The 26,558-nt window shown below is 39.6% G+C and overlaps 1 protein-coding gene and 1 pseudogene across 3 annotated transcripts in view; one reads left to right on the top strand and one right to left on the bottom strand.

Moving 5' to 3' along the window:
• ATXN10 (ataxin 10) overlaps nucleotides 1-26,558 on the bottom strand; it is a 173,603-nt gene that overhangs the window by 36,467 nt on the left and 110,578 nt on the right. For 2 of the 3 annotated variants that reach the window (XM_055375381.2, XM_031005368.3), the window contains one exon: nucleotides 412-475. In XM_055375381.2, coding sequence (XP_055231356.1) covers nucleotides 412-475 — 64 coding nt within the window. Of the gene's footprint in view, nucleotides 1-329; nucleotides 476-26,558 lie in introns of all 3 variants that reach the window. The other variant, XM_063705018.1, reaches the window with a different exon arrangement.
• On the top strand, nucleotides 14,121-24,390 carry LOC109024520 (CCA tRNA nucleotidyltransferase 1, mitochondrial-like; annotated as a pseudogene).

Raw genomic sequence — 26,558 nt, 5'->3', positions numbered from 1 at the left:
GTTAAAACAGTGCTTCCAAAAGACTGGATACTCAGAACCTCTACAGCAAAACAATATGCAATAGTTCGTGTCTACTCTAGAGACCACACACACACTGGAAAGGTGACACGGGTGATGTGCAGCACAGTGCCTTGCATGGGCTGCCTCTGCCCCAGGTTTTAAAGTGCTTTTTGGCCACATGCTCATTTGGAATGTCTTATTCACCGTGAAAAAATTAGCTTACCATACTACAAAGGTTACAGAAATGATATTCTAGCACCATAACTCTGAGAAAATGATTTGGTTCTCAGGAACAAGTAAACAAGCAAGCAAGGCAGCCAGCTACATACTGAATGAACATGAGGCAAGGGACTTGTTTTGCTAAGGGCCCCGGCTGTAAACTTGTGCATGGTAATTCACATGCAAGGATACAGGGGTTACTGTCACTGATGTTGCAGTTGTCCAGGATCAACGGGATACCATCCAGCTCATTTACCTAGAGAGAAAGAAGATAAGTTTATACACTGAAAACAGCATGGCTATAGTCAGAGATTACAGATGACTTGTTCCTTTTGTGTTTTCTTACTCAATGTTATAATATTGTTTGCACTATTATCTGAAATACCTATATCAACCCAGAACTACATAAAACAGACATGTAAACAAAAAGTGATATTTTATTTTATTTTCACTGGACTTCAAAAAAAAATATTGGGGCAATTAGGTAGCCGTATAAAAAAGAATCTAAGTAGATCACTTCCTAACATTGTTCACCAGGATAAACTCCAGATAGATATGAGATCTAAACTTAAATAATAAAAAAAATCAGTACTAGAAAAAAACATGGGTGAATTCCTCTTCTAAGCTGGGAATAGGAAAAGCTTTCCTAACTATGATTCAGTCCGGAAGCAACAGGGGAAAGGTTTTAAAATTTGACTATTTGTTTTTTAAGGCAAATGAGAACTGGGAAAATTATTTGTAAGGTATCACGGATTTGGAAGATATTTGCAAAGGATTAATATTTTAATATATAAAGAACTTGTAAAAATTTAAACACCACCAACAATACAACAGAAAAACAGGTGAGATACATAAAACATACATGGCACTGAAAATACAAATAAACTAAAAAGACATCAGAATATGTTCAAACGTGCTCATAAGAGGGAAGCAAATTATAATTACACACATTTCTTATCTGCCAGACTAACAAATAACCAAGTCTGACAACAAATGCTATTGGTGAGGCCACAGGGAAACAGACACTCTCATACACTGCTGGAGGGAAAATGGTACAACTCCCATGAAAGGGAACTGGGTGTAAGCAGCAAAATGACACATAACCCAGTAACCTCATTTCTAAAATTACAGATCAAAAGCACACTACCCCATGAAATAATGTGTGACACAAGGTTATTCACTACAGCATAGTTTATTTTGTTATTTTATTTTTTTGTAAAGATGAGGTCTCACTATGTTGCCCAGGCTGGTCTCAAACTCCCAGCCTCAAGTGATCCTCCTGCCTTGGTCTCCCAAAGCACTGGGATTATAGGCATGAGTCACTGTGCCTGGCCCAGTTCATTTTTTGCTGAGACATCATCACAAACTATAAAATTCACACTTTTAAAGTGTGCAATTTGGTGGTTTTCAGTATATTCACAGAGTTATATAACCATTAGCATGATCCAATTTTCCAACATTTTCCTCACCCCTAAAAGAAACTCCACACCCACTGGCAGTCACTCCTTATTCTTCCCTCCCCCAAGTCCTTGGCAACTATCCTTCTACTTCCTGTCTCTCTGGATTTGCCTATTCTGGACATTTCCTATAACGGAGTCAGAAAATCTGAACGACATGTAGCCTTCTGAACCCGGCTTCTTTCACTCAAGGTTCACCCATGTTGTGGCATGTCAGCGCTTCATTTCTTTTCATGGCTGAGTAATGTGAACAGTGCATTGTACGGATATGCCACATTGCATTTTTCCATTCACACACTAATGGACATTTGTGTTATTTCCACCTCTAGGTTATCATGATAATGCTGCTCTGAATGTGCATGTACCTGTTTTTGAGTGGATATAAGTATTCATTGTTCTTGGGTATATACCTAGGAGTCAAACTGCTAGATCATATGAGTTATAAACATCTGAGGAACAGCCAGACTGTTTTCACAGTGTTTACAGTATTTTACATTTTCACCCAGTAATGTATGAGGGTTCCAGCATCTGCACAATCTCATAAACACTTGCTATTGTCTGTCTTTTGTATTAGGCATTCTAGTGTAAGTGAAGTGGCATGCCATTGTGGTTTTGATGCGCATTTCTGATGACTAATGATACTGGGTGCAGCACAGCTTATTATGAAACAACTCAAGTCTCCACGAATGGGGGTTGGTTACATAAAGTATGGTACAAACACAGTAGACTGCTATATGGCTGTGAATGTGAGTGGAGAAGATTGCTGATGGACTGCTGCGGGAGGATCGCCAGGAGATGTAGCCAGATTACAACATGTTAATAGCCTTATATGAGAATCTTGTGTGTGATAAAGGAGTATTTTTAAATACTCTGAACAAGAAACAATGGAAGGTTAAACCAAAAACAAATAATGGTTATCCACAGGGTAAAGAGGAGAATGGGGAGAAGGAGACAGGAATGGAGACTCTGTGAATGTGCCTTGTATAATTTTGACTTTGGAATCCTCTGTGTTTTATCTAATTTTAAAAAATTAAATTTAAAGTTATAAAAATTGAAAACATACAAATTAATGAAATATAAAATAAAGTTCTTTTCAGAATTAAACAGTATTTTGACTTTACATCCCTAGTGAGATATACATAACCTAAGACGATACAGAACCGCATAGAAGTGTTTAAACTGCATTCAGTCATCTGAACATGAACTATTCCAAATGCCATGTCCCGCTGAAAGAAACCAGATCTCCAGCTGATTCTAACGCACAGGCTTGCTAGGAATCTATTAACGATCCTTATTTTACAAAGGCCAGGAAGAAGAGAAAAAATTAGTTGGTAACCATCTAATTTCTGTAATTTTTTCCAGGCACTGAAGGTGTGATGGGAAATGAACTACTATTTAGTAGACACCTGGCATATACTAGGCAATCAGATGCTTTAATGACTTCGTTTAATTCTGCAATGCTAGAGTAAGTATTATTGGTTCCCTTTTACAGATAAAAAAGTGAGGCTCAGAAGTCCCCTTCCTGTGGTCACTGACCTAATAAGTGCTATTCAAGGTGAGGTCTGGAGACCACTGTCAGTTTGTAGGAACAGACACTGAAGGGAGGGAGCTGAGAAACTGCCGACAATATGACAGCCATGCGGTGTGTGCTGAATCTTACGATGAAATTTGGGCTTGAATTCTTATGTCTTTTTTTAGATTTATTTTTCTAGTCATTCATTTTATACTATATCCTATCCAAATGCAGGTCCAGGATGGTTTGAGGGAAAGATAAGTGGCTCTTCACCACAGCTAGTTTAGGAAGCACTGGCATGGAGGGTTCGACCACTATAGAGAGTGGCTCTTGGAGGGGGGATCATGTGTTTGAAAAGCACAGAGAGAGTTTTATGGCCAAGTTGGTAATGACCCCACCTGAGACTGTATCCAAAGCTTCCCAAGGATGCCCTCACACCCCCACTTCTCCTCTGATAACCTGCCCCACATCTACCAGCAGGATGGGGTACGTACGCACAGTAAAGTCTGCAAATGGGAAAGAAGAGATGCCAAATGCCTTTGCCTTGTGCTGACCAATACTGGGATGAAGATAAGGAGAAATCCAGAAAAGAAGCAAGGGCCCTGTAAGTGTCACTGAGAGGAAAGAATCCAGCTCATCCTCACCAGCTCTCCACAAATGTGTGATCCAAACCCTTCTGGAACATAGGTGCATCTCCACGCCAGATTGAGGTTGGTTTTCACGCTCATAGTTTGTTTAGCTAGAAGAACATATAGCATGGGGCTCACAGAAAAGGCCTCCCTAAAGAAGTGGCATTTAGCTTAAGATGAGAAGAATGAACAGGAATTAAATAAGGCAAAGGGGACTGTGGGAGTGTTTTGGGCAGGGGGAAGAGTATGTGCAAAAGCTGGAAGATAAGATGAAACATGAAGCTCATGGAACTGGGAGGCAGTGCGGCATAGGGATTAAGAGTGGCCACTGTGGAGCCAGGCTGCTGGGGTCAAAGCCTGGCTATGAGATCTGTTGGCCTTGGGCAAGTCAAGAAACCCCTAAGACTTGGTTTCCTCCTCTGTAAAATGGGGATGATAGTGCCTTCTTCAAAGAGTAACTGTGAGTGTGTTTAGCACACAGTAAATAGTCAATAAAGAGCACTGGGAGTGATAGCAATAGCTGGTGACATTCACACTGTTAAATGCAATTAGTTCATTTAGGAACAACAATTAGGGTTGGGCAGTAGCTCCTAAATGCATGACGAAACTGAATAATTACTTCAACAGGGCTGAATTTACACTTCTTCTCTGCATTAGGCAAAGTTTCAAATTTATTTTCAAAAACCAGGTTTTTTTTTATTAGTGAGAAATAAAAGTATTCGGGATTTATTATTCAATGCATGGAAAACACCTCACTTTCTACAAAAAAAAAGTAGAACTCTTGAGATATGCTAAATGGGTAAGATGTTCTTTGAAGGAAATGAAATCACACACTAAAAACTGAAATTTAAGCAGGCAATAAAGGTGAACTAAAGAGTTCTTAAAAATCATGGTTCCACTGGAGTTGTGGGTCAACTGAGGGTATGCGTTCCTGGATAAATATTTCTTATTCATACAGCTGCGTTAGGAAAGGATACAAGGGAACCATTTATAGAAGTTCATTAAACATTTACAACATAAATGACCTATTCTGGACAAGGATGACAGCGGCATTATGACAAATACACAATTACATACTTAAGAATGAACACAGGTTAAAGTCACTGGGAAAAGCAGACACCAATACAGCACCTTCAGGAAGGGTGACTGACGATACAATTTTATTATTTCAAAGTCCAAGTTTACTGCTGTAACTACAAGTGTCAAGCTAATGTTGGGGCAGGAGAGAAACAATTAAGTTTTCTTCTGTCAGCACTTCATTAAACAAGAAAGTTGTTTGTTTCTTTACTAACATGTTGGGAGTTGATTGTAGGCCCGTAATTAATGAGTCACAAGTTACAGTTCACACTGAGGAGCCAAGCTCAGTCAACACTTTCCCGTGGTAGTGCATCTCCAGGAGACAATAAGCCTGGCTTAAACAAATTAACATTTAGCCTCTGGAAATGAAGTGTAAACAGAGGACAACAAATAGATTTGCTAACTGTTCTTTCCCACATTATCCAATAATGCCAGAGTAGGCACTCCGCAAAGGGTACAGGCCCAACTCTAATAACCAAGCTCCTTTGGGAAAACCTATTAGGTTGACAGAAAACAGAGCCTGTTAGCTGTGTGACCTTGGGGAGGTTTCTGAACTTCATTAAGTCTAAATTTTCTTACATGAAACAAGAGGGCCATACCCATCTCCTAGGTGTACAGTGAGGACTGTATGGGAAAGCATCCAGCACGGTGCCCAGCACATCATGAGACCACAGGAAATGGCAATGATTTGTAATATTATTTTCATTTGGCTCTGAGATTCTAAAGGTTTCCTTTACCATCCACATTTGAAAAGAGCTGGATATGGTAATCCTTCACCAACCACTAGTTGTCCTTCAGCAAAGTTTGAATATGGAAAGATCTACTTCTACAATCATAAGAAATTTGGTAGATATGGGGTTTCTCTAAGTTAGTTTAATGTTGTTCTTGACTGTCTCATGAACTGGGTGTATGTCTGGATTTGTAATTTCCATCCATACTCTTTTGCTGGCTTTAGCCTTACACAGCAATTCTAAGTCTCACAAAAATATAGTACCATTGATCTTTGTGTTGCATTTGTTTCCATGGTGTTTTGTGCCACTTAGCAGTGGGCATTTCAGGCCTGAGCTGCTGCTTTTGTCCACAATGCCTGGGCAGCAACATATGGTGTGACTCAAGCAGAAGTAAAAAAGAAGTGGCTTGGGCATTGCAGACACTCTCTAGAGAGAAAACTCAGAGCCAAAGTCTGGCCAGTGCTCCTCAGCCTAGGCTACAACTTAGAATCACTTGGGGGAGGTTTTAAAAAGTGCCAGTGCTGTGGTCCCAACCCCAGAACAAATGAATCTGCATCTCTGCGCATCAGTGTTTTAGACAAACTCTCCAGGTGACTCTAACATACAGCCAAGGTGAAAACGCCTCATCTCCCCAAAGCCAAACAGCACCCATCAAGCCAACCTGTGAGACCTGCTCAGAAGAAACGCCTGAAACCTAACGCACTGCCCTCCACACACTATCCCCTTTGGTGCTTCGTTTTCTTTACTTCTTTTTTTTTTTTTTTTTTTTTTTTTGAGACGGAGTCTCGCTCTGTCGCCCAGGCTGGAGTGCAGTGGCGCGATCTCGGCTCACTGCAAGCTCCGCCTCCTGGGTTCACGCCATTCTCCTGCCTCAGCCTCCCGAGTAGCTGGGACTACAGGCGCCCGCCACCACGCCCGGCTAATTTTTAGTATTTTTAGTAGAGACGGGGTTTCACCGTGTTAGCCGGGATGGTCTCGATCTCCTGACCTCGTGATCCACCCGCCTCGGCCTCCCAAAGTGCTGGGATTACAGGCGTGAGCCACCGCGCCCGGCCCATTTTCTTTACTTCTAAAAGGCATTTTATTGAGGTATAATTTACATAAACTGCCAAGTGCATCTGCACAGCCACAAACAAATCAAGACATGGAATGTTTCCATCACCCCCAAAAGCTCCTTGCGCAGCTCTGCAATCACTGCAGCTCACCTCGCCCCTGCCCCATTTCCTCTTAGGCATCTGTTTCTGTCATTACAGGTAAATTTTGTCCGTTCTATAACACAAATGGGTTTAATGAAAAGTGTTTTCCAATGTTTTCGAGATTCATCCACGTTGTTACATGTATCATTGATTTTTGCTTATTTCTGATTATGAATAAACTACCATTTATTTATCCACTCATGTGTTGATGGCCACTGGGTTGATACCAGTTTTATCTGCAATGAATGGAGATGCTATGAACACATGCATCTGTACCTTTTCATGGGTGCATGTTTTCATTTTTTGGGTGGATACCTACGAATGAAATTGCTGGGTCATATGAAGTATATGTTCAACTTTATTAAGAACTGCCACAGTATTTTCCAAAGTAGTTGTACCATTTTACATTCTCCCCTACAATGTATTGGAGTTACTTTAGATCCTTACCAATACTTGATATGTTGTCAGACGTTTTAGGCAGCATCACACTGTGGTCTTAATTTACATTTCCCTGATGGCTAATAATGTAAAGTATCTTCAGGTGCTTATGGGACATTTCTGTTTCTTTAGTGAAATGTTATTCAAATATTTTGCTCATTTTATTAACTGGGTTGTTTTCTTCTCATTGAATTGTAAGAGGTTTTTTACATATTCTGCATATGAGTAAGTCCTATGCCAGATATATGTATTGCAAATATTTTCTCCTATACGATGGCTTTTTTTTTCAATTTTTTAATAATACGTTTCAAAGAGCATTGACTTTTTAATATAGATGAGATACAATTTACCAAAACATTTTTTCATGGTATTTTTTATATTCTAAAAAGTCCTGGCCTACTTCAATATATCCATAATGTTTTCTTCTACAAGTTTTGTATTCCCAGCTTTTATGTTGCTATTTTAAATCAATTTTTGTTTGGTATAAATTAAGAGTCTAGGTTCTTTTTTACTCCATAAGGATATAAAATCATTCCAGTGCCATTGTTGAAAAATATATCCTTTCTCCACTGAGTCTGGACTCTATTCTGTTCCACTGGTATATACATCTATATTTACATAAATACCATATTATCTTAATTAGCTTTATAGTAAGTCATGAAAGAAGTAATATAATCCTCTTTGTTTTGTTTTCAAAATTGTTTTGGCAATTGTATTAGTTTGGTAGGGCTGCCTTAACAAAGTACCACAAACCAAATGGTATAAAAAACAGGAATTTATTGTTTTACACTTCTGGATGGTAGAAGTCCAAGATCAAGATGTTGGCAAGGGTGGTTCTCTCTGAGGACTACGAAGGTGAATTTGTTCTAGGTCTCTCTTTAGCTACTGATAGTTTGCTGGCAAACTTTGGTGTCCTTGGTTTTTAGATCTCTGTCTGTATTTTCACATGACATTCTCATTCTGTGTGTCATCTGTGCCCAAATTTCCCCTTTTTATAAGGACACCACTCATACTGGATTAGGGGCCCATCCTCCTCCAGTATGATCTCGTCTTAAATAATTACATTGGCAATGACACTGTTTCCAAATAAGGTCACGTTGTAAGGTATTGGGGTTTAGCAATTCAACATATGAATTTTGGGGGGTACAATTCAACCCATAACAGCTATTCTAGGTCTTTTGCATTTTCAAATTTTAAAACCAGCTCATCAATTTTTATAAAAAATGTTTCCTGGGATGGGCGTGGTGGCAGGCGCCTGTAATCCCAGCTACTCGGGAGGCTGAGGCAGGAGAATCTCTTGAACCCGGGAGGCGGGGGTTGCAGTGAGCTGAGATCGCACCAGCCTGAGTAACAAAAGTGAAACTCCGTCTTAAAAAAAAACAAAAAACAAAACACAAATGTCTCCTGGCATTCTGACTGGTATAGCATTCACTCTATAGAGGTCAACTTGGGGAGATCTTATACTTAACAATATTAAGCTGTCTGTTAAATTTTAACTTCTCTCAGCAATGTTTTATGGTTTTCAGAGTATAGGTCTTGCACATATTTCATTAAAGTTTATTCCTAAATATTTCATGTTTTATGATGCTATTGTATGTGGCATTTAAATTTTTTCTTATTATTATTTGCTAGTTTTATATAATTAATTTTCATTTACATATCTTGTAACCATTCAAAATTCACTTCTCATAACTTTATCAGTTCCTTAACACACACGATCACCTCATTTATGAATAAAGCCAGTTTTACTTCTTTCCAATCTGCATGCATCTGATTTTTCTTGGCTTAGTGAGTTGCTCTGGACCTTCAGCACATTGTTTACTGGAGTGGTGAGAGCAGAAATTCTTGCCTTGTTCCTGATGTCAGAGAGAGAGCAGTGTTTCATCATAAAGTATGAAACTAACTGTTGAATTTTTTTTTCATAGACGCCTTTTTCAGGATGAGAAAGTTCCTTTATACTGTTAGTTTGTGGCAAATTTTGACGTGAATGAGTGTAAATTTTGTTCCGAATGCTTTTCCTCTATTGAGATAATCATATTGTTTCCTCCCTCTTATTCTGTTAATATGGGAGAATTAAAGTGTCTGCTTTTCTAACATTAAACCAACAGTGCACGGCTGAGATAAACCATCATAGGTTCATGATACATTATCACTTTCTGTATTACGAGATCCACTTTGCTGATATTTTGAAAAGTGTTTTTATGTTTCTGACCATGAGAGGCACTGCTCTGTAGTTACTTTGTTTGTTCCCTTTTAAGGTTTTTGTCCGGATTTGGGAACAGAGTAATGGTGGCTTCATAAAATAAGTTGAGAAGTGTTCCCTCCTCTATTTTATGAAAGAGAAAGATTGGGTATATGCTTTCCTTCTTAAATGCTTGACAGAATTCACTGCTGAAACTATGTGTGCCTGGAGATTTTGTTGTAGAAACATTTTAAACTACACATTTAATTTTTAAAAATATTTATCCTTTATTCAGTTTTTATTTTGTTTCTTTCAAGAAAACTGTTCATATCATCTATTTATTCAAAAATTTTTGGCATCAAGTTGTTTATGCTATTCTCTTATTATCTTTTTAATGTCTGTAATATCTATAATGATGTCTCCTCTTTCACTGCTGATAGAGGTCATTTATATTTTGTCTCATTTTCTTGACAGGTAGATAGATTTATCTGGAAAGATTGATCAGTCTTTTTAAATATGCATCCAGCTTCTGATTACATGGATTTTCTCCACTCTATGTCTACTTTATTTTCTACTTCAAAGATTTCCATTCTTATCTTTGTTAATTCTTTTCTTCTACTTACATTGGTTTAATCTACTCTGGGTTTTATTACCTTCTTAAGTTGGAAACTAAGATGACTGATCTTAAATCTGTCTTGTTTTCTCATGTATTTTAAATTTCCTAAACACTACTTTATCCCCATCTTACAATTTAGGTATGCCATTTTTCATTTTTATTCAGTTCAAAATATTTTCTAATTTCGATATGATTGTGTCTATGACATGTGGGTTATTTAGAAGTGTACTGTTTAATTTTCAAATATCTTGGGATTTTAGAGATATTTTATAGTTTTAACTTATAATTCTGCTGTAGAGACAGAATATAGTCTATGTTTTCAGTTCTTCTACATGTATTGAGCTCTGTTATGGCCCCAGCATATGGTCTGTCTTGGTGAATGTTCTATGTGTACTGGAAAGAACATACATGCTGTTATTGGTGCAGTGTTCACTAAATTTCACTTGATCAAGGTGGCTGATGGTATTCCAGTTTTCCATATTCCTCCTGCTTTTCTTTCAGCTTGTTCTGTAATTTATAAAGATAAGAATGCTGATATCTCCGATTATGATTGCAGATCGATTTTTTCTTTCAGGTGTCAGTTTTGGTTTCAGTTATTTGAAATTCTGCTATTAGCAATGTATGTTTAGGCTATTATGTCTTCTTGATGAACTGACCCTTTAATCATTATGAAATATCACTCTTTTACATCTAGGGAAATTCTTTGTCCTTAGGTCTATTTTGTCTAATATTAATATAGCCACTCCAGCTTTCTTATAAGTGTTTACATGGTATATCATTCTTTCACTCTTAAGGTATCTTCATCTTTATATTCAAAGTATATTTCTTATCATAGCATATAATTGAGTCTTGCCTTTCAAAATCCAGTATAGGCCAGGCACAGTGGCTCACGCCTGTAATCTCAATGCTTTGGGAGGCGGAAGGTGGAAGGATCATTTGAGGTCAGGAGTTCGAGACCAGTCTGACCAACACGGTGAAACCCCATCTATCGGGGGAACCAGCCCCCAATATTTCAACGTAGGTTCTTTTCTATTTTCCCTAAGTGTCGGCCGGTCTGAGAAATAAAGAGAAAGAGTACAAAGGAGAGAAATTTTACAGCTGGGTCTCTGGGAGTGATATCACATGTTGGCAGGTTCCATGATGCCCCTTGAGCCGCAAAAGCAGTAACTTTTTATTAGGGGTTTCAAAAGGGGAGGGGTGTACAAACAGGGTGTGGGTCACAGAGATCACATGCTTCAAAGGCAATGAAATATCACAAGGGCAGAGAGGCAGAGTGAGATCACAAGGCCAGGGCGAAACTAGAATTACTGATGAAGGTCCATGTCCTGCTGGGCACACACTGTCATTGATAAACATCTTAACAGGAAACAGGGTTCGAGAGCAGACAACCGGTCTGACTAGAATTCACCAGGCTGGAATTTCCTAATCCTAGCAAGCCTGAGGGTGCTGCAGGCGACCAGGGAGTATTTCATCCTTTATCTACAACCGCATAAGACAGACACTCCCAGAGCGGCCATTTTAGAGACCTCCCCCCGGGAATGCATTCGTTTCCTAGGGTTATTCCTTGCTGAGAAAAGAATTCAGCGATATTTCTCCTATTCACTTTCTGAAAGAAGAGAAATATGACTCTGTTCTGCCCGGCCCTGCAGGCAGTCAGGCCTTACGGTTATCTCCCTTGTTCCTTGAAAATCGCTGTTACCCTGTTCTTTTTCAAGGTGCCCAGATTTCATATTGTTCAAACACACATGCTTTACAAACAATTTGTGCAGATAACGTGATCATCACGGGATCCTGAGGTGACATACATCCTCAGCTTATGAAGATGACAGGATTAAGAGATTAAAGACAAGACAGGCATAGGAAATTATAAGAGTATTGATTAGGGAAGTGATAAATGTCCATGAAATCTTCACAATTTATGTTCAGAGACTGCAGTAAAGACAGGTGTAAGAAATTATAAAAGTATTAATTTGGGGAACTAATAAATGTCCATGAAATCTTAACAATTTATGTTCTTCTGCCATGGCTTCAGCCAGTCCCTCCGTTCAGGGTCCCTGACTTCCCGAAACACCGTCTCTACTAAAAATACAAAAATTAGCTGGGTGTGGTGGTGAACCTGTAATCTCAGCTACTTGGGAGGCTGAGGCAGAAGAATTGCTTGAACCTGGTAGGCAGAGGTTGCAGTGAGCTGAGATCGCGCCACTGCACTCCAGCCTGGGCAACATAGAGAGACTTCATCTCAAAAATAAAAGAATAGAATAGGATAGAATAGAATAGAATAGAATAGAATAGAATAGAATAGAATAGAATAGAATAGAATAGAATAGAATGGAATCCATTCTAATAGTCTTTCAGTTGGATATTTAAGCCATTTACATTTAATATATTTATCAACATGATTGAGTTTATCATTCTGCCATCTGTTTTCTATTTGTCTTGACTATTCTTTGTTCTTATTTTCCAGACTCTTTTGAGAATGAGCATTTTTAAATATTCCACTTATTTCTCCAATACTGGCTTGTTAACTGTCTCTCTCTTTTTCTAAAAGTGGTTGCACTGGAGTTTAGAGTATACATCTTTACCTTGTTGCAGTCTATCTACAAATAATACCATACTACCCCACATACAATATAAGAAAGTTGTAACTGTATACTCTGTTTAATCTTTGGGCAATTACTCTCATGTATTTTTCTTCTATATACACATTAAAAATCCCCTAATATATTGCCATTATGATTACTTTAAAGAGCCAATTACATTTCAAAGAAAATTAAAAGTGACAATAGAAATATTTTCTTTTTACCCATATATTTAACTTTTCCAGGGATTCTGATCCTTTGTATATATTTGTATAGGTCAGGTTTCCATGTGCTATCATTTACTTTCACCTTGTTGAACTTCATTTAACATTTCTTACAGGACATTTTGCCTTCTTTTTTTTGACCTTCATTTTTGAAGGATATTTTGGCTGGATACATAATTTTAGATTAACAGTTTTCCTTTAGTATTTTAAAGATGTCATTCCATTGATTCCTGTCTTGCATCATTTCTGAAGGAAAGCCTGTTATCATTTTTATCTTTGTTCTTATAAACTGACAGGCAAGAAAGTCAGTGAATTAGAGTAACAACACTACAGAGAAGATTAGCCAAAACCAAAAGCTGGTTATTTGTAAACATTAATAGAATGGAAAATTCCAGAAAGACTGAGGAAGGAAAAAAGAGACATCCTTTTTTTTTTTTTAAGAAAGAATAGAATTAAAAAGGAGAAACAGGTTTTAGACAACCGAGATAAAATATTAAAATATGAACAATTTTATGAAAAAAATGTGAAAATCTAGATGAAATAGATATTTCTGAGAAAAGCAGAAAATGTTAAAATTGACAGAAAAAATCAAAGGCTTGGATACAACTGTCCTTTTTAAAGTGCCCAGCCAGGCTACTGCCCGTGTCCTGGAGAGGTAGGAGGCAGGGCTCGGACACCTGACCAAATTGAGGACTAACTAAAACAGGTAGGTCAGGGGTGGAAGCCATTTTCCATAAGACATACCCACCAATATGTCATGTCAGTTTACCATTGCCATGGCAACACCCAGAAGTTACCGCCCCTTTCCATAGCAACAACCTGATGACCTGAGAGTTGCCACCCTTTTCCTAGAAATTTCTGCATAAACTGCCCCTTAATTCGCATATAGTTAAAAGTGGGTATAAATATGAGTGCAGACCTGCCTCTGAGCTGCTATTCTGGGCACACTGCCTATAGGGCAGCCCTGCTCTGCAAGGAGCAGCACCTCTGCTGCTGCTATACACTGCTGCTTCAATCAAAGCTGCTGTTTACCACCACCAGCTCACCCTTGAATTATTTCCTGGGCAAAGCCAAGAACCTTCCCAGGCTAAGTCCCAATTTGGGGGCTTGCCTGTCCTGCAACACTGGGGAAAGGCAGGAGTTGGGGGTGGCAAGAGCTCCTCAGTAGCAGGCAAGAGGGCCTCAGCATGGAGCTCTGTGATTGGTGACTTCTCTTGAGATGCTGTGGCACCTGCATCCTTGGCAAAGGCTGGTGGAATAGACTGTGACTTCTGAAGCAATAGCTGCCTAAAATGAAGGTGCAGGCTCCAGAATTCTAGTCATTTGTCACAGAAAGATTGAAGAGCCTGACAGAATTATTTGTTAAAGAGAATCGTGAATTCAGAATAGCAGAAGGAGCAGTGAAAGATTTATTAAATGGAATAAGACCTCAAGATGTGGACTCTGCTACCATTGTTACCCTTTTTCAAATGCAGTAGATGTTTCCATCAGCTGGTATTTGGATGATGGACAGCAGAAAAGCACAGAACAATTACTGCCAGGCTTCGTGAAGACAATTTTTAAATTACTACACTCTGGATTGATGTTGTCACTGATGGAAGACATGCTGAGGACAAATTCACAACTGACTAGGAGATGCTGAACACAAAGCTCTCTAGCAAACAATCCTATGTCTTTGGGTTTTGATGGTACTTTATCTAATTTAATGGTTATGGAGATTTTTTAAAATAAGAAAAGTTTGTTGGACATCAACAGAGTACAATACAATTGTTTTTGAATTTTAAGATATGTCAGGTTTTGTGGGAGAACTGTAGACAAACCTGGTGACCACGGTCCTGAGAAGCAACTGCAGAGCCTGCAAAAGGCCTGGCTGGGCTATTAGGAGAAAGCATTTGGGTGGAACTAAAAAAGCTCTTGTCAGTAAACATGTAAATCATTTGATTCACCTTATCTATGTTCTTCATGTGGCTCCTTATGTAGGTATAATAGCCAATGCAAGTTTAGAAGAATTTAACAAAGTCAGTAAAAATGTCGAAGGTTTTTCACCAAAGCCAATGACTCTTTTGGCCTCATTATTCAAAGTACAGAATGATGTCACAAAATTGGATTGGAGGCTGACGATTTCAAAAGAAGAGAAAAACCTTGGCTTTAGTTAAAAATAAAAAAGACTGAATTAAAGCAATAGATAGTTCAGAGCCACTGAAACCCTACCAAGACTTTCTCAGGGACTTTAGGGAACTTGCCGTGACTTCTCACATACGTGAACTACTGAAGAGCCAAGGAGAGCACCATCCCCTAAAGGAAAGGCAGCTGTGGTCCCTTCCTACAGTTCCTGTTCAGTGGGCATGACACCAGAAAAGTGGACATTTCTTGGGGGAAAAGAAACCAGGGCTCTATTACAACAACTACAAGAACGGTGGAGAAAAAGTGGTTACCAAGGGGGAAAAGATAAACTTCTAAGTTATCTGAAGCTAGAGGGCTCACTACTAAAAAGTGGAAACTTTTTGGTAAGAGCAGTTGATTTACTGCCCTCCCTCTTAGTGAGATGAAACTACAGCAGAATAAAAGCCAGCTTAGAGGACCTCTTTAGAAGAATAACGGTCTTATTTAGTGAAATATAATTATATTTTAGGTACTAAATTTAAGTCTACCTCCTCTTAATCTAATTTATATCATTGAATCTTCTAATTCTTTCAGAATAATTTCTATGAGAAGGGTAGAATTGACTTCTGTTTTAATCTATTTAGACTTTTTTAAAATTTTTGTTTTTGCAAAGGATAGTGCTAAGATTGATCTTAAGAAAAGGCAATTGCGTTGAAGAAAAAATGTTTATTAACATTTGGAATGTTTATAAGTGTCAGTTCTTATCTGAATTCCAAAATAAACTGTGCCTGAGAAGAAAATAAGAAAAAATATTAAAAGAACAAAAATTTTTAAAGATACTAAAATGACCAAGACTCACTAACAAACACAAAAGACGCAAACAGCTCTCAAGCGAGTTCCACCCAATTTTCAAGAAACAGAACACGTATTTTGTATACAAGTTGTTCCAAAACAACAGAAAAATAAGGAAAGATTTCCAACTCATTTTACAAGGCTAGTATGACTTTGTTCCAAAACCAGGAAAGATAGACCACTGTAAAGAAATTAAAGGCCTTTTTAACTTATGAAAATAGATCCCCTTCCCCTAAAATATTCTAGAAATAATATTAGCATAACTAAATCAAAGATGCTACAATAATACATCATGTTCAGGCAGACTTTTCTCAAAAATGCAAGAATAGATTCAAGTGGATCAGAAAATCTACAATGAACCCCATTAATGTACTCATAATAATATCAACCATCACAGAAAAAGTACCCGACCATGCTTAGCCCCTATTTATGATTTTTTTGATTATCAGAAAACTAGAGAACATTTTTAACTTCAAAAAGGCTATGTGTCAGAAACCCATAGTAAATGTCATAGGTAAAGGAAAGTTTACATAGATGCTAAGACCAGAAAAAAAAAACACAAGGATACTGTCTCCTGGCACTGATATAGAAAAATAAATTCAATAAAATACTATAATTTTAAAAGGTCTTTGTTTAAAATGTTCTATCTCTAGAAATCAAGGATGCTCAGAAAATCAAAGAGGAACTAGAATGATGTAAAAAGTATTTCAGTCTTACTATCAGAACAGAAACAATGAAAGAATAAAAACAAACTAAAGCAATAAGGCTGATTTAGCTGGAAAACAGTAATGTTTTTTGGAGTAAAAGCACTTTGGGAGGCCAAAGAGGGAGGCTGGCTTGAGGCCAGGAGTTTGAGACCAGCCTGGGCAACATAGAAAGACCCCATCTCAACAAATAATTTTTTAAAAAATTAGCTAGGTGTGATAGTGCGTAACTGTAGTCCCAGCTACTGGGGAGGCTGAGGCATGAAGATGGGTTGAGCCCAGGAGTTCGAGAGTACAGTAAGCTATGTCTGTGCCACTGCACTGCAGATTGGGCGACAGAGAGAGGGAGAGAGAGACTCTGTCTTGAAAAATAAACAATAAAAATAAATGAAATGGGAAATAAGATCTAGAAGGTCAGGATAAAAAGATATAAAGAGGAATGAAAACGCACTGTGTTCTAACACACTTACAGTGAATTTTAGAAAAGAGTAGATGTTTCAGTGGCTATTTGAACAGAAACTGTGATTGGGTCCTACAAAACCCATGAGAGAAGCAAGGCATGGTCTTGACTCACTGGAATTACTGACAGCAAGATCCAAGAAATTACTGAGGAGATTGCTCCCAAATGTGTAGCCCCCCAACTGTCAGAGACTAACTGAAATCTGCTGAAGCAGAAATGAAGACTTTCTCCATCTTTCCCTCAGATATCACAGACTTTCTGCTATGGTCTGCTAGTTGGCAACAAGTAAGAATTATTGGTTTCTGGGGACATACTTTTGCTTGGGGTAACTATTAGAAGACCAGGAATTGGCTTGTTTTCTAACTCTGGTGTATGTGTGGGGCGGGGGAGGGCAATGTTTTGATAATCTTGTGTCCTGTTAACTTTTTTAATTTTAAGAAGTGAGGCATATCAGAGGCTTGGTATTGGGTGTTCCTGAAAGAACCACACACATTCCGGCAAGAGACAGTCCAGGCTGCAGCTGTTACAAAAAAATCCTGACCCTATACAGGCATTAAGAGCCCCTCTAACTGGGATTGTGCAGAATAAGAAATCAGGGAGAACATATTTTGAATTTCAATTTATTTGAACACACATGGGCAAGAGAATTGGACTTTAATGCCTTTGGACTTTAATTTAAAATGCAATGTAATCTTTGGATTTTAATATCTCTCTGGGAATCTGATAATGAGATAGAATTAATATTCAAATATGGAGTGTCTCTTATGGGCATTTTATTATTACAATGAATGTAGGCCTTTCATTGGAGTATCTTAATATGGAATGAATTTTCCACCTTGAGGTCAAAGTGATTTTGCAGTTAATTAGATTCATGTGTTGTTCTGACCCACTTAAGAGTCTTCTGGGGATAAAATATCCACTCCTCACCAGCGGTCCAAGAGGAAAAAAAGGAGTGTAGTTGGCAAAGCAGCCTCATGAAAGTGGGAGCAGGACGATCCTGACAAACTGAGCTTCTCTCCAAAAGAAGGACACACTCCTACATCCCTAACGGCCAAAGCTAAAGCCCAACACATCAGTGCACCACCACCACCACCACAAAGGGGCTGGATGGGTTAGAAGGCTCTCCCTCTCTTCTTCTTGTTGTGGAGAGAGTTGTATTAACATACTAACCCTTAACTTTTCCAGGCCCCTCACTGGCGCCTTCCCAGGGCAGTGACAATCGAATCCCTCTTTGAGTTGAGCTGTATAGCGTCCATGGTATACAGAGCAGCTATTTGTTTGCTCGTCTCACTCTTTCATTAGACTCTGGGGCTTTCAATGACAAGAACCATGTTTCCACTCATCCTTGCATCCCTTGCCCGGTCCCGAGATACTTAACAATGATTTGCGGAAAAAAAATATATGCGCGTGAGAGGCAAAAGCTCACCTTCCACCCTTGCAGGGTCCAAATATAACCAACAGATATGTACTGAACGAAACTTAGCCAGGGGGAGGCAGGTGAGTAAATTAATAACTAAAAATACATTTACAAATTATGGTAATTCCTATAAAATAAATAATTAAGATGATCTACTAGAGATTGAGAGTGGCCAGAGACTGTTTTAGAGGGGTAGTCAGGTGAGCCTTTCAGGTCATGAAGATGTGCTGATACAGTCTGAAGAAGCACTGATACAGAGCAGTGACTTTCCATCCTTACTGTCAATCTCCATCTCCTGGGGAGCTTTTAAAACTACCCATGTCTTGGCCCCGCCTCATGCCAACTTAATCTGTATCTTGGGGGTGATGGTCCTGGCACAGATACATAGTTTAAAAGCTCCTGGCTGGGCATGGTGGCTCGTGCCTGTAATCCTAGTGCTTTCGGAGGGTGAGGTGGGAGGATCACTTGAGGTCACAAATTCGAGACCAGTCTGAACAACATGGCGAGACCTCATCTCTACAAAAAATTAAAAATTAGCTGGGTGTGGTGTGTGAGCCTGTAGTCCCAGCTACCAGGGAGGCTGAGGTGGGAGGATCGCTCAGGAGTTCAAAGTTCCAGGGAGCTTTGACTGTGCCACTGCACTGCAGCCTGGGCAGCAGAGGGAGACCCTGTCTTTCATTAACTAATGAACTAAAAGCTCCCTAGGTGACTCAGATTCACAGAAGGGTCGAATATAAAGTCTTGGAAATCAGGAAAAAAATTTTAGATTTGTGTGAGAAGGAGCAAGAGCGGCACGAAGAAGGCCAGTGAGGAAGCTGCTGCAGACGCTGAATGAAAGGTGATGCAGGCCTGAAGGCTGCGACAGCAGTGGGGACAGAAAGATGCAGGTGGATACGAGATACATGGTAAAGGTAGATCAGACACTAACTGCTCTCTAGGACGGTGGTAAGAGAAAGAAACAACTGGAAGATTCTAAGAGTCTGGTTGAAATGGATGTGTGGTGGGATCATTTACTGGGAGGGCAAAGAAAAGATCTGGGGATGCGGGACTCAAGGGCACAGTTTGGGCATATTTCGCGGGAGGCACTTAGAGACGAGACACCTAAGTAAACGTTACCAGTTATATATTATCCATCTCTTATACATTGAGAATGTGAGCAGTTATGTCCCCTAGTGTGGAGCCCCAGGGACATGTCTGGGCTCAACAGGCATTCTGCTGTCATCTGCATACAAATGGCCCTTAAATCTTGGGCACCGGAAATCTCCTAAAGGGGGTAGATGGAGACAGCAAAGGGCTCAGGACACAAAGGTCTCAGGAGAGAAATCCTGGTGCTCCTTGTATAACCTTGGCATCAGCACCAAGTATTACTCAACCAAAAGATTTGAGTAATCCCACACTAAATATTGTAGGCAAATGTAAACACTCATTCCTGATAGATTAATTTGTAAATGATATGAATATTTGTGTTCCTGGAAAAAGATCATCAGTAACTGAAATTGCACAAGATTTTCTTTAAAAGTTACAGTGATCATCAAATTATTTGCCCGCTGATTGTTTTTCAGGGTAACTTCTTTCAGAAATGTATTTCCAAACTGCGGGCTGTGAAATATGCAAATGTCCTACTGTGTTCTGTTAAAATGATACAGGAATAACAGACATACATACATACATATAGACCTCACTAAACTGAATTAAATTATTTTAATTCCAACTGACTGTTCTGTCCAAAGCTGGGATATGGGAAGAGCCACCAAAATATTGATGAGAAAGTTCAACTCAAGATGACTGGACAGCATTCCTTCCCATACAGTAAGTCTACTGAGTATCGAAGGTCAAAAGAAGCAAATGCCAGGCTTGGGAACTGGAGGCTAGAAGGTGGGAAGGAAACTGCCAGGGCACTCGGCATTTCCTGGGCCCTCCTGTCTCCCTAGTGCCTTGAGGGAAAAGGGGCCAGGAGGCAGATCAAGACACAGCGGTAGACGGAAAAAGGTCCGAACTCCAGTTTTGGAGTCAATGAGAATTAGAGTCCATTTCAGCTAGAGGATCGTCACCCTCAAATCTCACTGCAGCCCAGCTGAACACTCTAGGGTCTGACCCTTCTTTCAGGAGCCAAGCCCCAACCCTGAGATGGGGGCAGATCCCATCCATGAAAATTCTCTGTGTTTTTCAATGCACATATATTAAACACTTATACTTAATTTGTTAAAAAATGAAGATCATCTTTATATATACAGTATTTTAGATCTTTCCATACAATAAAAATTGTTTGAAAATGTGATTTTCTAATAGTATATTCTATTCAGTCACTTTAACCTACCATAATTTACTGAACATTTCAGGACATTTGCATCATGACTAAATTTTCACCAACAATGTAATGAGCATCCATATAGACAATTTTTTTTTAACCTCATCACTGATTATTTCCTTTGGAGAAATTCCGAAAAGAATTACTGGACAAAAACAAAACCAAACCATCTTTGAGTGTCTTTGAGACATACTGTTAAAATGCCTCCCAAGAGGGTTCTCCCAATTCATACCACCCCTAGAACTGTCTGTGCTTCCCTTTTTCTTACTGATGCTGCAGATTTCTAAAGTTGCTTTTTTGATAAGTAAAAAATGTTCTTTAGGGCTTTCCTTTGCCTTAAAGGAAGGCTGAGCATTCCTCCAGCTGCCTACATTTTATAAATTAAGATTTTATGAGATAAAGGCATTTAATAGTACAAGTTTTGCTGACCAGCTGAGATGTGCCCGCAGCATTGCACTTGGAGTGGGTACGAGACCTGAGTAAGGAAGAACCAACAATCCTTCCGACCAGGGAGCAATGCGCCCTGGCAGGAAGGGTGATAAAGTGCGGGCTGCACTGGCGCCCAGCTTCTCACACAAGGACTGCACCACTGCACGGGGCCTCAGTGGCCACACGGGAACACAGTGAGGCTGAGAATGTCAGAGACTGCATCCCATAAACTAACCCTGCTCCCCATGACACCTCCAAAAAGAAAGGAATCCAGAGAGAATGATACTACAGTTCTATGACAAAACTCAATAGGGTAAAGTAGTAAGTAGCATTCTCCAAGCTTTTGTGACAAAATAAAGATGCTTTTCAAGAATAGTAATGGCAGAGGCTCTTGAAGTACCCGGAAGTACAAAACACAATGTGATTAATACAAATATTCTCTGAGTTCAACTACCAAATTCCAGAAAAATTAGCAACTATCTTTTCTTTAGCAAACATTCACATCTGAATTTAGTGCAATTTTCTCATGAATTATTCAACTAGCAGATAAAATCTTTGTTTAAATAATGAATGAAATTAGCTGATTTTTAAGAAGCTAGCTATATTTCTGATTACAAGATGAAAAAAATATTTGGTGAATGAATGTTGAATCACTGCATAGCTAAAAAATTTGTCTGCTTTGTCCAAAACAACCAGAAACCTTAGAGCTAGATGTCAGAAAGGTATTTTCAACTGATTTGGAATGCAAAATATCTTCCCATGTTTGGTCCAGGAGGACGTGGCTCAGAGGCTGCCAAGTATACCCCTCCTGCAGGACGGTGCAGACCCCTTTGCACAGGACTGTCTCTGACTCTCAGCCTCGTGGCTTCCTCAGACTTCCACAGAACAAGAGGTAATGGCAAGAAAGCAGGGACAGGACCCAGGAGCATTGAGTTAAGCCTGGCACTGCCACCTGCTCAGCCATGTGAACTTAGGTGAGTCATTTTGGCCTCATGAAAAACAGGCCAAAAAGCTCTACTGCAAACAGAAGGTGTCATTTTAGTAAACGGTAAGAAAACAGAACGTCTTACACAATACCTGGCTTCTAGAAAGTGCTCAATAAAATGGGAGAATTTAATATCATCTTTTATTTGTCCTTCTACTTAGGGCATTTTTGTTGCATTCTTTCTAAAGAACTTTAAACTAGCTGAATCATAAGAAAAAAAGTAGAAGCACAGTGTTAGTTTTCCATTACTGTCATTTCTTTAAGACAGTTTAATTAGGCAAAATGTCAAAAGCTGGCCAGTGAAGTATTTAAAGAGCTAGATGAAAGATCCCCATTTTTAAGCAGAAGCAGGAGAAAATATGAATCAAGAAGTGAATTTATCTCTAATGTACTTGAGTGCACATTACTTAAAACTCCACTCCATTTAGTAGCCTCCCGAAAGTACCACAAGACATGACTTGAGAAAGCAACAATACCAGAAAGGGATGGGTAAACCATGGCAGCAGCAGAGAAAACAAAGCAGCTCTGAAAAGCTGTTTTGGCACATCTGTGCTAACACGCACAGCTACATTTAGAACAAAAATAACCCATACAGCAAGTTTTTTAAAATATGCATTCTGCCTCTGCTACTTGGGGTGCAATCCCCACCCATAATGCATCATCTACAATGTCATACTTCAGTGCCTGAACAAACAGAATTCTGTCATGAACACATTCAGTCTTTAATTTTTAACTCATGGACAGAATCTCAATTGCTTGTTGTATTATGATAAGCTCCTTGCCATCAATAAATAATGCCTTGGAAACTGTTGATCAGCTTGCCCACGGTGTTTAAAAAATAAAAAAATAAAGGCTTGCTGGGAGCTCAAGTGTCCAGCCCGTGCTGGGAATCTGCCACACAGCAGCCCTCAGAATGACTATCTGGAATGTGTAAGAATAGCCATGAGGTCAGTTTGGGCCCTGCTCTAAGCTGTGTGTCCTCTGGGCACAGGGAGGGGGTCGACAGGCGAGCCCACAGGAAGCCAGCCTCCTGTCCCTTCTCCCGTGCCTGCCATCCACACCTCCTGACAGCCTAGCACAGACCTCCAAGGCGAGACATACGGAAGCCCCACTGTTACCTGAGGCAGACTGTGCAATGTGACACTCGGGGTGCAGATTACAATTAGGGGACTATGTCTTACGAATCAAGATCATGTGTCTTAGAAGCTGTGTTAGCTCTGCTTGAAAATGGGAAATAGGCGAGGGAAAGGAAATATGCCAAGTATCCTACTATATTACAAATCTCTTACATGCAAATATTTGGTATTCCTAATGGTTCTGCAAGGTAGAAAATAATGTTCCAAGATGACAGATAAAGAAAATGAGATCTGTAAGGGTTAACTTGTTCACAGTCATAGAGCTTAATGAGTGGCAAAGCCCAGATCTGCTTAATTTAAAAATGTACATGTTTTTTTTAAAAATTGTACCACACAAATTGAAGGTAACTATTTCTGGTTTTCAGAAAAGAGAGAATGGCTGAAATAATATTAAATGTGCTGGAAAACCTCAAAGCGTGCAAATGAAGAGTGTTGAGGATTAAGAAGGGGAGAGGGAGGGCCAATGACACAGACCTGGCCTGCTGTAGGACAGGGGACGGCCTGCAAAACAGTCAGGGACAAATGCGGGTAGTGGTCTGCCAGCCTCAGCAGACCTAGGAAGACATCTCAAGTGCCAAACTCTCACCAGCCTTGACCTACAGGAAAGAAGTCTGACCATTTCCTCAGTGCCCTCGGGAATCGTGCCATCAGCATGACACAAACATGACAACAGCACTTTCAGGTCCTTTTTCCAAGACCTATTTCTCTGTGTGCTAACACCTGGCACCTCTTTTAATCTTCTATTTATTTATTTGATAAACATTTAAAAGAAAGCTACTTTGTGATAGACCTTGTATTGGGGACTAAAAGGTAAATCAGAAACAGGTACTGCTCTTACCAGTGTCAGGATGTGAGTGGGGATAAGGGAGAGAGAAGGCCCCACAGACAAGCAAAAAGCACCATTCACATCCAGCACTGGAGGGAAACACGAAGGGCTGCAGGAATACAGAAGAGGACACCTGAGCCGGCCAGGCAGGTCCAATCAGGGGCAGCCCTGAAGGCCAAGCTTACCAGTTTTAACTTTGTCCTGAAAGCAACAGAAAGAATTTACAGAGACTGGTGCTTCAGAAAAGAACAGAGTTGTACCCTCATTCAAGGATTCACGTTTTGCAATTTTCAGTTACCCGTGGTCTGAAACTATTAAGTGGAAAATTCCTAAAATAAACAATTCCTGTTTTTTAAGTTGTGCACCATGCTGAGGAGCATGAGAAAATCTCTCACCATCCCTCCCAGGGCTTGAATCCTCCCTTGTCCAGCACACCCACACTATTTATGCTCCCCAGCCATTCTGCCATGGTATCACAGTGCTTGTGTTCATGGAACCCTTATCTTACTTAACAATGACCTCAAAGTACAAGAGTAGTGATGCTGCCAATTTGAATATGCCAAAGAGAAGCCATAAAGTGCTTCCTTTAAGTGAAAAGGTCAGAGTTCTAGACTTAAGAAAAAAACTGTATGCTGAGGTTGCTAAGATCAATAGTATGAACCAATCTTCAGTCTGTGAAATTGTAAGCAATCTATTGTTGTAATTGTTCTGGTTTACCATTAGTTATCGTTGTTAATCTCTTACCGTGCCTAATTTATAAATTAAACTTTATCACACGTACATATGCATAGGACAAAACCTCACATACATAGGGTTTGGTACTATCCTCAGTTTCAACATCTACTGGGAGTCTTGGAACATATCCCCCATGGATAAGAAGAGATGACTGTATACATTCCTTTAACATTTAATTTATTATGGTAAAGTGCACAAATCTTACGTGTATCGCTTATACAAGTTTTATATATGTAGGCAGATGTGTAACCACCACTCATATAGTGATAAAGAACATTCCAGCACCAGAGACTCCCTTGTGTCCTCTCCCAGTTGATAACCCCTACTAGAGGTTAGTATTCTGACCTCTATCACCCTACATTACTTTGGCCACTTCTGGGATTTTGGATCAATGGAGTCATACAGTAGGCACTCTCTTGTGCCCAGCTGCTGCACATCCCAGAAGCTCCCTCTGTCACCACTATGTAATATTCCACTGAATGAATACCATAATGTATTTATACACTCGATCAGTGATAGACACGTGGGTTGTTTCCAGTCTTTGGCTATTATAAATTAGGCTGCTATGAACGCTTGTGTTCATGGCTTTTGGTGGACACGAGCACTCATTTCTACGGGATATATACCAGTGTAATAGCTGGTTTAGCAAAACAATATATTTAGCAAAAACATTATCACTTTTGTTGAAAATGCTGGTTGATGTATCCTGGACTAAGGCCAATAGGCCCGAGTCATGAAGAATAAAAGACTGAGAAGAGATCCTTTCTTGTTTTAACAGGAATGATGGGTTAATAGGATCATGAAAATTTCCAGAGAGTTGAGTCACTTGCTATTCAAAAGCTATACAAGGAAACTCGATCCACTCTTGACCCTCTTGAATTTGTAGGTTTACAGTTTTTGCCAAATTGAGGAAATTATTCTTTTGAATACTTTTTCGGCCTTTTATTAAAGTCCCACCTATCCCTGAAGCTTGGTTAACTTTTCTGTACAGTCTATTTTCTTTCTGTTGTTCAGACTGGATAATTTTTATTCCATCCTCCAGTTCACTGATTTTTTCTTCCAGCATCTCCATTCTGCCACTGAACCCAATCACTGAGTTTTGGCTTTTTATTTCGGGTTGCTGTTTTTTTTAGTCCTAAAATTTCCACGTGGCTTTTCTTTGTATCTTCCATTTCTTTGCTGAGATTTTTTCATTTGTTTCCAGTGTGGTCATAATTGCTTACAGAAGCATTTCTATGATGGATGCTTTGAAATCCTCATCAGATTATTCCAACATCCATGTCATCATCTTGGTATTGGCATCTGTTGACTGCCTTTGCTCACTTAAGCTAAGATTTTCCTGGTCCTTAGTGTAACCCATGATTTTTAATTGTACTCTAAACATTTGGGTGTAGTGGTATGAGAAGACTGAATCTTAAGTTTAAGTCTCCTATTTTAGCAGAGCTCGTTCAACAACAGCACGTGGAAGGCAGAGCAGCTCACTACTGCCAGGTTGTGGTGAAGATCTAGGTCCCTCACTCAACCTCCTTTGACACCCGGGGAGAGAGGGGTGCCTCACTACTGCTGGGCAGAGCTGGTTGTTCATGCTCCCTACTCGGTCTCTGCTGACAGTACAGCTGGGCAGGGGTTGGGGGATGCCTCATCACTGCCCAGTGGGGATAAAAACCTGGCTCCCAGCTCCATCTTCTCTGACACCACCTAGCAGGGGTGAGGGGTGCCTCATTATAACCAGGGGAAGGTTT

The sequence above is a fragment of the Gorilla gorilla genome, chromosome 23 (assembly GCF_029281585.2).
Source record: "Gorilla gorilla gorilla isolate KB3781 chromosome 23, NHGRI_mGorGor1-v2.1_pri, whole genome shotgun sequence".
Classification (NCBI taxonomy): domain Eukaryota; kingdom Metazoa; phylum Chordata; class Mammalia; order Primates; family Hominidae; genus Gorilla; species Gorilla gorilla.
The sequence above is the reverse complement of the archived record's forward strand: the minus strand, read 5'-3'. Positions and strand labels throughout refer to the sequence as shown.